Consider the following 12,490-nt stretch of genomic DNA (forward strand, 5'->3'; position numbering starts at 1 on the left):
GAAGTGTGTTCAATATGTATTAATATTGATTAGTTTTTTTCTCTTTTATTCTCTTTTACTTGTTTCAGTCATTTGACTGCGGCCATGCTGGAGCACCGCCTTTAATCGAGCAACTCGGCCCCGGGACTTATTCTTTGTAAGCCCAGTACTTATTCTATCGGTCTCTTTTGCCGAACCACTAAGTGATTGGGGACGTAAACACACCAGCATCGGTTGTCAAGCAATGCTAGGGGGACAAACACAGACACACAAACATATACACATATATATATATACATATATACGACAGGCTTCTTTCAGTTTCCGTCTACCAAATACACTCACAAGGCTTTGGTCGGCCCGAGGCTATAGTAGAAGACACTTGCCCAAGGTGCCACGCAGTGGGATTGAACCCGGAACCATGTGGTTGGTAAACAAGCTACTTACCACACAGCCACTCCTGCGCTTATATAGAAATGGCTAATTCTTTAGGCTTGGAATGAGATTCATTTTTTTTTTTAAATAGATAAGTAAATGATATACTGAGTTGCCTGAGGTTAGCGATTCAAACCCTGAGCAAGATGTTGTGTTTCTAGACTGGACCACTTACTTTGTGTCTCAGAGGAATACAGCTGGCAGAACATTTTGAGCCCTTTGTTACCATATTTTGGTTGAAATCCGCTGCCTTTGTTTCGTTTAATTTTGAAAACAATGAAGAACTTTAGAAATATAATTTTGCCAATGTGAAGTTGGCACTGAGAAGATAAATTACCAGGAATTTTTGATGGCAGGTTTTCATTGAGATCAAACAGGAATGTTGTATCCTTGAACCCAGGGGCAGTCTCAGGAAAAGGTTAATTACATAAAAAACACCAAGAGGAATTCATCTGTATCGCATTTATTCCTCTCCTTCACACTTTTTTGCCTTCCATCATTTCTACCACAGTTTTTGTTTTCTAAGCCTCTTATCCTTTTACCATGTATCAGTTCCCAAAATAATGTCACCATTTTTTTCCTCCAAAAGTGTCCTACAAACTTAAGTCCATGCTGTTTGATGGTTTCTTTTAATCATCTTCGTCATCATTTAACATCTGTTTCCCATGCTAGCATGAGATGCATGGTTTGACAGATGCTGGCAAGGTGAGAAGCTGCACCACGTTCCATTTTCTATTTTGACATGGTTTCTATAGCTGCAAGCTCTTCCTAATGCCAACCATTTTACAGAACAGACTGGGTGTCTTTTACATGGCACCAGCAGCAGCAAGTGGAGGCACAATGGCCAAGTGGTTAGAGCAGTGGACTCGCGGTCGGAGGATCGCAGTTTCGATTCCCAGACTGGGCATTGTGTGTGTTTATTGAGTGAAAACACCTAAAAGCTCCACGAGGCTTCAGTAGGGGGTGGTGGCGACCCCTGTTGTACTCTTTTGCTCCAACTTTCTCTCACTCTTTCTTCCTGTTTCTTGTCCCCGACTTCCTACGCAACCGCTGAGCCTGGATGCGCATTCATCCATCCGTCGATGCTCTCGGTGTTGTGGGTTGACCTGCTTTCTCTTCTGTGGGTTTTACGAATAGCAAAGGACCACAATTTGGACTTCTCCCATCTTGCGAGCTCTGGGACGAAGACCGCTTTGCTCAACAAAAACAGCACCAACTGTCACAAAGGAGAGTATATCCACTGATAGCTTTTTTGGTGCATTCAAAAATTACATACCCACCACCTACATATCCAAGACAAGGGTAGGGCCTGGAATCTTCCAAACAGAAGCATGACATGTCAGTCGAATTCACCTTTCATTTACTCCACAAATGTTTTGTCATCAATGCTGCACTTCTCCATATCATATTTCAACTTCAATGTACCATGTATACAAATTATGCCGTTTAAATCCCAGGCAATGCCTTCTCTTGACCTGCTTTCTCTTCTGCGGGTCTTATGAATAGCAAAGGACCACGTTTCGGACTTCTCCCATCTGGGATGAAGACCGCTTCACTCAACAAACAAACAAACAAACCAGCAGCAGCAAGGTCACCAAGTACCTTGCAAGACAAAAAAATGGTAATATTCCCATTTAATACATAGTTTAGCAAATGTTGCTTACAAGGAACATTCCCCACTTTCCTAAACCTCTCAGTATATGCTCCATTTAATCTGTTCTGTGCTACTTTCACAAGAGTCCATCTTCAGATCCAAAAACCAACTCAGAACAGCCATTGGAAGCAAAATAGAACACTACATAGAAGTCAGCATTAAGCAACAGGCTTGATGACAACACTACTACTACTACTACTACTACTACTACTACTACTACTACTACTACTACTACTACTACTACTACTACTACTAACTACTACTAACTACTACAAGGCGGCGAGCTGGCAGAAATGTTAGCACACCAGGCAAAATGTCTTTACGTTCTGAGTTCAAATTCCGCCGAGGTCGACTTTGCCCTTTGCCCTTCATCCTTTCGGGGTCGATAAATTAAGTACCAATTGAGTACTGTGGTCAATCTAATTGGCTAGCCCCCCCCACCACCCCCCACCGAAATTTTCAGGCCTTGTGCCTAAAGTAGAAAAGAATACCACCACCACCACCACCATCACCACCACCACCACTACCACCACCACCACCACTACTACTACTACTACTACTACTACTACTACTACTACTACTAAACTGAAAGTTGATATTTTCTGTTCCTCACAGTCCCGCAATGCGATTGGCTCAGCCAAGAAGAAGTGGCCCAGCAGAACAATTCCCTTCAAAATCCATTCCTATTTCAGTAAGTACCGCTTCCTCTTATACTTCCGTTTCAGTCTCTTTAATTTTTGTTTTCCAAATAGTCTCGGATGACTAAATCCTTAAAATACCAAGCAACAAACTCTGAACACACATTGCCATTGTCAACGATTACCAATAACGTCAGGTGGAAGAAGATGAGGCACAATATGTCCAGGTGTGGCCAATCAGTCCGATGCATGCTCAGAAAGCTCTGCCACAGGTCAAGCACTGGTGGTCTGTTGAGACAGGCAGAAATGTTAGCACGCCGGGCGAAATGCTTTGCGGTATTTTGTCTACTGTTACGTTCTGAGTTCAAATTCTGCCGAGGTCAACTTTGCCTTTCATCCTTTCGAGGTCGATAAATTAAGTACCAGTCACGCACTGGGGTCGATGTAATCGACTTAATCCCCTTGTTTGTCCCCTCTGTGTTTAGCCCCTTGTGGGTAGTAAAGAAATAGGTCTGTTGAGACATGAACGTGTGGTGTTGGCTCTGGACTTGTGCAGTTCACGTTTACTACCACCACTAACCACCACCACCACCACCACCACCAACACCAAACTACCACCACCACTACTGCCACCACCACCACTACCACGACTAACCACCACCACCACCACCACCACTAACCCCCCCCCCCACAACCACCACCACCACCAACCACCACCACCACCACAACAACAACAACAACACTATTGATTCCTGTTTTATACACACAGACCTCATTGCACAGAGCTGACCTTCATCAATTTCTCTCTTCCACAGGTAAATACGACAAAGAAGAGTTTGTGGCTGCCATGAATCACATTGAACAGATGTCGAGCCTGAACGGCAAGAACTGCATTACGTTCGTCAACTGGACAAATGAAGATGCTTACATGTTTTTTGCCACCGGAAAAGGGTAAGGAGATTTCAATGCCAAACCTATAATTAGGATAAGCACAGGTAATGTCAGGATGGTAGTGGTGGTTTGGTGGACAGCTACAGAATTGGACAAAATGGCTTCTGTCTAGTTTCAGTTCTGAGTTCAAACCTTGGTTAGTGACATGCATACACACATGTATGTGTATATGGGGAAGCACTCCGTCGGTTACGACGATGAGGATTCCTGTTGATCCGAATCATTGGAACAGCCTGCTCGTGAAATTAACGTGTAAGTGGCTGAGCACTCCACAGACACGTGTACCCTTAACATAGTTCTCAGGGATATTCAGCGTGACACAGAGAGTGACAAGGCCGGCCCCTTGAAATACAGGTACAACAGAAACAGGAAGTAAGAGTGGAGTGAGAGAAAGTTGAGGCGAAAAAGTACAACAGGGGTCGCCACCACCCCCTGCCGGAGCCTTGTGGATCTTTAGGTGTTTTCGCTCAATAAACACACACAACGCCCGGTCTGGGAATCGAAATCGCGATCCTCCGACCGCGAGTCCGCTGCCCTAACCACTGGGCCATTGCGCCTCCACATGTGTATATATACGTATATACATATATATATATATCGGCGCAGGAGTGGCTGTTTGGTAAGTAGCTTGCTAACCAACCACATGGTTGCGGGTTCAGTCCCACTGCACGGCATCTTGGGCAAGTGTCTTCTGCTATAGCCCCGGGCCAATCAATGCCTTGTGAGTGGATTTGGTAGACGGAAACTGAAAGAAGCCTGTCATATATATGTATATATATATATATATATGTGTGTGTGTGTGTGTGTGATTGTGTGTCTGTGTTTGTCCCCCTAGCATTGCTTGACAACCAATGCTGGTGTGTTTACGTTCCCGTCACTTAGCGGTTCGGCAAAAGAGACCGATAGAATAAGTACTGGGCTTACAAAGAATAAGTCCCGGGGTTGATTTGCTCGACTAAAGGCAGTGCTCCAGCATGGCCGCAGTCAAATGACTGAAACAAGTAAAAGAGTAAAAGAGAGAGTATATACATAAATAATAATAATAAGTGGCCAGCAAGCATGATGAAGCAGGCATCAGCCTAGTCCCAGGCAGTAAGACTCACTGATGAGAACTAAGAGTAATATCTCAAAGTTTGAAATCAAGTGATATGGTTATATCTGCAAATTCATTTGAGTCTTTTCCCTGCAATGGCTTTTCTACTCATTCCCCGATTTCGTGAGCTTGGTAAATTTTAGTAACATTGCGGCTTATTTGAGTATTTTTCCACTCCTGTTTCTAGAAACGCTGGTACCATCTGGTATCCTTGATTATAAATTTACATACAGATAGGCGTTAGGAAGGGCATCCAGCCGTAGAAACACTGCCAGATCAGACTGGGCCTGATGCAGCCTTCTGGCTTCACAGACCCCCAGTTGAACCGTCCAACCCATGCTAGCATGGAAAGCGGACGCTAAATGATGATGATGATGATGATATATATATATATAATATATATATATATATATATACATATAAATATATGGCACGTAAAAAGCACCTACCGATCATGGCTGTTGCCAGCCTTGCCTGGCACCTGTGCCGGTGGCACGTAAAAAGCACCCACTACACTCATGGAGTGGTTGGCGTTAGGAAGGGCATCCAGCTGTAGAATCTCTGCCAGATCAGACTGGAGCCTGGTGCAGCCTTCTGGCTTCACAGACCCCAGTTGAACCGTCCAACCCATGCTAGCATGGAAAGCGGACGCTAAATGATGATGATGATGATGATGATGATGATATATGTATGTGGCTCAGCGGTTTAGGTATTCAGCTCATGATTGGAAGTTTATGAGTTCAATACTCAGCAGTGTGTGTTGTATCCTTCACAAAGACACTTTTATCTCACGTTGCTTCAGTCCATTCAACTTCTTGTTACAGAAACAGCTGTTAGCCAAGAAAAGTGATTACATCACTCCTCTTCTTGTGCCATTCTTTGGTTTACACACACACACACATGCACACACACATATGCACACACACATCCGACTCGTGGCCGATGCCAGCTCCGCCTCGACTGGCTTCCGTGCCGGTGGCACATAAAATACACCAATCCGACCGTGGCCGTTGCCAGCCTCGCCTGGCACCTGTGCAGGTGGCACGTAAAAAGCACCCACTACACTCATGGAGTGGTTGGCGTCAGGAAGAGCATCCAGCTGTAGAAACATTGCCAGATAAGACTGGAGCCTGGTGCAGCCTTCTGGCTTCCCAGATCCCCGATTGAACCGTCCAACCCATGCTAGCATGGAGAACGGACGTTAAACGATGATGATGATGATGACATATGCACACATGTGTGTGTATGCGTATGTTAAACTTTTCCAAGGAAGAGGTCAACAGTGACTTCAAAAACTTGGCTTGCTTGTCTTCATCAGACTGTGCTTTATTTGGGTTCTGTTTTTTTTTTCTGGCATTATATAGTCTTTGGCTCTACATTCTGAGTTCAAATTCTGCCGAGGTTGACTTTGCCTTTCATCCTTTCAGGGTCGACAAATTAAGTACCGGTTGTGTACTGGGATTGATCTAATCTTTTGGCACCCTCCCCAAAAATTTTGGGCCTTGTGTCAAGAGTAGAAAAGAATATTTTTAAAAAGGTGGCGAGCTGGCAGAAATGTTAGCATGCTGGGTGAGATGCTTAGTGGTATTTCGTTTGTTTGTGTGGCACAGTGCAAAGTCCTGTTGCCAGACAAAGGGTCTTCCAGCTGTCAGCCCATTGCCCAAAGGCAGCACTACCTCCTCCAGGCACTTGATGTAGGTCTCCGTGTTGATTCTGAGATTGGTCCTCACCGCTCCATCCCATGTCTTCTTGGGTCTCCCTCTTCCGCAGGTACCTTCCACGTTCAATGATCAGCACTTCTTTATACAACTGTCCTCATTCATATGCATCACGCGTCCAAACCAGTAATAGAGAATGTGTGGCAGAAGAGGAATCTGGTGATGAGCCAGGGTTTCAGAGGGGGAGGGAGAGAGAGAGAGGAGTGGGCAAAGTGATCAGAGGACAGGTGGAAGGGGTGAGAAATGGGTGAGATGGTGCTTGGAGTGAAGAAGAAAGAGATTAAGAGTAAGGAGATAGTAATGGCAGGGTTTCAGGAATTGCTGAGGGGAGGGGTGGAGGTCAGGCAGAAAAGAATGATTGGTGGTAAGATTGTGACAGGTTTCGATAATGAGTGATTTGGGGGAGAGGAAGTAATGACCGGCAGAACAGAATGGTAAGAGAGTGAAGAATAAGGAAGGAAGGAAGGAAGGAGAGGGGTATAAAGCAGTAAGTGTTTATTGATTGGAAAGAGAAGGGTGTGAGATGGAGGGGATTCTGTGAGATATGAGGCAGCTTGTACTATTCAAGCATTGTGATGAGATACAAAGACAACCACATGTTTGCTTGTAATAATTCATTTACATACAGTACAAATGTGTGTGTGTGTGTGTGTGTTAGGAAGGGCATCTGGCCATAAATACCATGCTAAAGCAAACAGTGAAGCCTGGTGCAGTTCCCTAGCTTATCTGGTCCTATCAAACCTATTTCTTTACTACCCACAAGGGGCTAAACATAGAGAGAACAAACTAGGACAGACAAACGGATTAAGTCGATTACATCGACCCCAGTGCGTAACTGGTACTTATTTAATCGACCCCGAAAGGATGAAAGGCAAAGTCAACCTTTCATTTGCCCCAACAGGTCTTCGCAAGCAGAGAAGGGGGTTGGCATGGGTGCCTGTCGTCGGATGAGGTTCGATTTCGACTTCGCTTGCCTACCCTGTGCAATCTGTCCTTCCTGAGCCCAAATGGCAAGTTGATGTCATCGATGATGAAGAGGATGGCAATGATGATGATGTGGATGATGAGGAGGGAGAGGAGGAGAGAAAACAATGGGAGGCTCATAATGATAATGATGATGATGTTATGTAACCAGGGTAATATGGACCTGGGATGTCCAACAAGCTCATATCCAAACTTGAGCCATATGTTGCCAAAACCTAACCTAAAATCCGCCAAATTTTATGAAGATTTAATTTTGTTTTGTATTTTGATTGTATTTTTTTGTTCCCTTTCAACGCAGATGCCATAGTCCTGTTGGATTCAAAGACAAAAGCCAAGGCGTATCTCTTGGATTTGGTTGTCGAGACATGGGCACAGTTGTACATGAAACATTGCACAATTTGGGATTCTACCATGAACAGAGTCGGCCGGATAGAGACTCGTACATCAAATTAAACATGACGAATGTCCAGAAAGGTGAGATGCTTGTCTCTTATCACCTGCTTATCTACAATTATAAAATCCCTGAATTGAGATTCCTACATCATTATGAATTGATGGATACACTTTCACCAGACAGCATGATTACAGAACAGTTTAGTAAAAGGATGTTTGGTATTGTTTTCTGACCCTGGAAGGTGTGGTTGTGCAGGTGAGAAGGTTCTGTCCCACTGTGGAGCTCCTTGGCCAAGTGTCTTCTGCTATAAGCCTTAGGTTCTACAAAGCCTTGTGAGTAAATTTTGGTTAATGGAAGCTGAAAGAAACCTATTGTATATGTGTGTAAGTGTCATCATCATCATTTAACGTCCGTTTTCCATGCTGGCATGAGTTGGATGGCACGACTGGGGTCTGGGAAGCCAGGAGGCTGCACCAGGCTCCAGTCTGATCTGGCAGTGTTTCTACAGCTGGATGCCCTTCCTAACGCCAACCACTCCGAAAGGTGTAGTGGGTGCTTTTTACATGCCACCGGCACAGGGGCCAGTCAAGGTGGCGCTGACCACGACCACAATCAGTTGGTGCTTTTTAGGTGCCACCAGCATGGAAGCCAGTCAAGGTGGTGCTGGCATCGGCCATGTTCGGATGGTGCTTTGTATGTGCTACTGTCACAGGTATCACAACTACATATATACACAAACACACACACACATACACACACACACATATATATGCTTACGGAAGTAGTTAGGTTTACATTTAGTTGAATGCAATAAATGAGAGATGACTTTCCCCATGGAGAGGATGTCAGTCACTCACAGGTGATATTCATCTGCTGCTTCTCAGAGTCAATTGAAGTGAACAATATATTAATAAAACAAACTGCCTGCTGCAGACTCCAATCTCTACTCCCTATGTTTAGATTTTAGTTTATTTTTTTTCTTTCAGGTCATGAAAAAAATTTCTTGAAAATGTATCCACCCTTAATTGACACTCAGAACCTGCCATACGACTACCATTCCATCATGCATTACGGGCCTTACGCTTTCGCAATCGACCGAGCCATTCCAACAATTATTCCTCTGAAAAAGAATGCAGTTATTGGTCAACGTAGTGGCATGAGTCAGTTGGACATCATCCAGCTTCAAAGACTCTATAAATGTCCAGAACGGGAATACGTCCATATCCAAGATGGTAAAAACCTTCAATTATATGCCATGTGTTTTATTCATAATAACCAACAGGGTTTTCTTTGTAATAACTTGCAGTGTTTTATGTGTTGTAAACCTGTGATGCTTTCTTGATAATAATCTGTTGTGTATTATATGGAACTAGCAGTATCGCCCGGCGTTGCTCGGGTTTGTAAGGGAAATAACTATAAAGCATTTTTAGAGAGTTATAGCCAAAACATAGCAAAAAAATGCATTAAAAATGGAAAAAAATGATGGTAATTTTTTTTAAATCGTAGAATCGTTGTAGACACGTGCTAATACCCAGAAGGGCTCGATATGAATCACGACTATAAGATACCTGCTTTTGGTTAAACTGCACCGCAAAATGTGGGAGTAGTTAGGAATCTAAATTGAAGGGGACAGACACTCACACAACTTGACTTTTATATATAAAGACTAGCAGTATTGCCCGGCGTTGCTCGGGTTTGTAAGGGAAATAACTATATAAGCATTTTTAGAGAGTTATAGCCAAAAAATAACAAAAAAAATGCATTAAAAATGGAAAAAAATGATGGTAATTTTTTTTTAAATTGTAGAATCGTTGTAGACACGCGCTAATACCCAGAAGGGCTCGATATGAATCATGACTATAAGATACCTGCTTTTGGTTAAACTGCACCGCAAAATGTGGGAGTAGTTAGGAATCTAAATCGAAGGGGACAGACACTCACACAACTTGACTTTTATATATAAAGATAACCTACAGCATTTTCCTTTGTAATGATTCAGTGTTTTAATTAGGAAAAATCTGCAGGGTTTTATTTCTTACCACCTGTAGCACTTTCTTCGTGATAACCTACAATATTTTGTTTTTGTAATAACTTACTTTGTATCATTTGTAATAACATGCAATGTTTTCTTTGTAATAACTGGCAGTGGTTTATCCCTCTGTAGCTAAGAACCCATCATCATCATCATCGTCACCACCACCACCACCACCACCACCACCATCATCACCATCATCACCATCATCCTCATCACCATCATCACCATCACCACCATCACCATCATCCTCATCACCATCATCATCACCACCACCACCACCACCACCACCACCATCATCATCACCATCATCCTCATCACCATCATCACCACCACCACCACCACCACCATCATCACTATCATCCTCATCACCATCATCACCATCATCACCATCACCACCATCACCATCACCATCACCACCATCACCATCATCCTCATCACCATCATCACCATCATCCTCATTTCCACCTCCACCACCACTACCACCACCATCACCATCATCACCATAATTGTCATCATCGTTGTCATCATTCTAATTAGTATAATCAAGAATATTCTTGTGTATTTTCTAGCCCACATAGTGAGTCCCAACTGTACGTTTGACGGAGGATTCTGTGGCTGGCAAAATGTCTCCATGGATCCTTCAATAAAGAATAACACATGGCTCCGTCAAAATGCCGACACTCTAAGTTTACGCACAGGGCCATTGATGGATCATACAATTGGTGCTGTTGATGGTAAGCTATACTTTTTATTTTCTATATTGAAGGGTGGGGAGCTGGCAGAAATGTTAGCACACCGGGTAAAATGCTAGCCGCTATGTTCTGAGTTTAAATTCTGCCGAGGTTGACTTTGCCTTTCATCCTTTCAGGGTTGATTAAATAAGTACCAGTGGTGCACTGGGGTTGATGTAATTGACTTAATCCATTTGTCTGTCCTTTTTCGTCCCCTCTATGTTTAGCCCCTTGTGGGTAGTAAAGGAATAGGTATTTTGCCTGTCGCTATGTGAGTTCAAATTCCGCTGAGGCCGATGTTCTCTTTCATCCTTTTGGGGTTGATAAATTAAGTACCAGTTCGTGTACTGGGGGTCGATCTAAATGACATAGTAAAACAGGTGATGGAGTCTCAGCCAGGACTCAGACTCAAGCATTTACCTCTTTAGTATTTCTCCCATTTATAGGTTTTCTTTGTTATTTCTAACTGGCAGAATCAGTAAAGTATCAGAAAAATACCTTGTGGTATTTATGTCCCTATACATTCTGAGTTGAAATCCCACCCAGGTTGACTTTACATGTTTTCCTTCTTAGCTTGACAATATAAATATGAGTCAAACTAATGGAGTAGAAACCTTTTGAGCTGCTGCTACAGTATGGCCACACTCCAGTGACTGAGATGAGTAAAAAATAACAAACTCACTGTATGTGAAAGTCCTGTAAAATGGTAAGAGTGCGTTTGGTTCCTGGTTTTTGCCATTTTATTTCTCTTCATCTTTATTTTTATCTCTTTTTGCCTCCACCCCCAACATTGCCATCCCTCTTTAAAATATGAGTAACCATGGAGATCGTCTATGACAACAAATCTATTCTGACCCTTTCTAGCATATTTTAAACAGTCATCCCTTAACATAAAGCTGCCCCTCTCTCAGTTGAAACGGATTCCAATCTTCCAAGCTACGTGGCAACTGCCTTAACGCTGATGCCACATAGAAAGCAACCAGCATGATCCGTTAAGTGGTTGGTGTTAAGAAGGGTATAAAATAATAATAATAATAATAATAATAATAATAATAATAATGAAATTAATTGTATACAGTGTTCAGGTGCACCACAACTTGTCACAAGAGTGTATAAAGCATATGCAGTAATGTACTGGGAAGTGATCAGTGTATGAGTCAGATACATGCTTGTGTGTGTATGGAGGGGAGAAAAATCAGGTGTAGTGTTGGCGAATCTCAGGAAGCATGGAAATTTTGAAGGATGCAGTGCTCCGACAATTAACAACTGGTGCCAGCAGTTTGTTCCATACTTCAGCAACTTTTAGTGTGAACAAATGCTTCTGAAAGTCATGGAAGGAGCTGTGCTGTTTTCTGACTTTGTAAATATGTCCACGGGTGTTAGACAGGTGGAGTTTGAAAAGGTGTCCCCGGGTTAGAGAGGTGTCCCCGGGTTAGAGAGGTGTCCCCGGGTCAGAATCTGCTTTGGTATGGTTTCAAAAACATACCAAAGTTTGAAACCATACCAAAGCAGATTCTGAAGCACTGTGCAGTCCAAAGACCCAGCGGATCCTGTGAAACCATCCAAGTCACGCCAGCAAGGAACACGGCCATTAAAGGATAATGAAAGACAATATCTTGAATAAATAGAAACTATGAGGGAAGGGAAGTAACTCCTACAGACGTCATAGAACTTCATAACTAAGCTTTTCTGTTATAGGTACAAGGCCCGAAATTTTGTGGAAGGGGTTAAGTCGCTTATATTGACCCCAGTATGCAACTGCTACTTATTTTATGGACTCCCCACCTATGTCGACCTCGACGGAATTTGAACCCAGAATGTAAAGACGGACGAAATGCCTCCAAACATTTCGCTCAGCATGCCACCTTAGGGTTGTCA

General features: G+C 43.2%; 1 protein-coding gene across 1 annotated transcript in view; it reads left to right on the forward strand.

The window, feature by feature from the left end:
• Positions 1 to 12,490, forward strand: part of LOC115217516 (astacin-like metalloprotease toxin 2) — a 32,825-nt gene that overhangs the window by 14,285 nt on the left and 6,050 nt on the right. The window contains exons 5-9 of the mRNA XM_029787242.2: positions 2,684 to 2,759; positions 3,522 to 3,657; positions 7,751 to 7,926; positions 8,833 to 9,078; positions 10,451 to 10,615. Of these exons, the coding sequence (XP_029643102.1) occupies positions 2,684 to 2,759; positions 3,522 to 3,657; positions 7,751 to 7,926; positions 8,833 to 9,078; positions 10,451 to 10,615 (799 nt within the window). The remainder of the gene's footprint in view (positions 1 to 2,683; positions 2,760 to 3,521; positions 3,658 to 7,750; positions 7,927 to 8,832; positions 9,079 to 10,450; positions 10,616 to 12,490) is intronic.

Source organism: Octopus sinensis, linkage group LG1 (assembly GCF_006345805.1).
Source record: "Octopus sinensis linkage group LG1, ASM634580v1, whole genome shotgun sequence".
NCBI classification, from domain to species: Eukaryota; Metazoa; Mollusca; class Cephalopoda; order Octopoda; family Octopodidae; genus Octopus; species Octopus sinensis.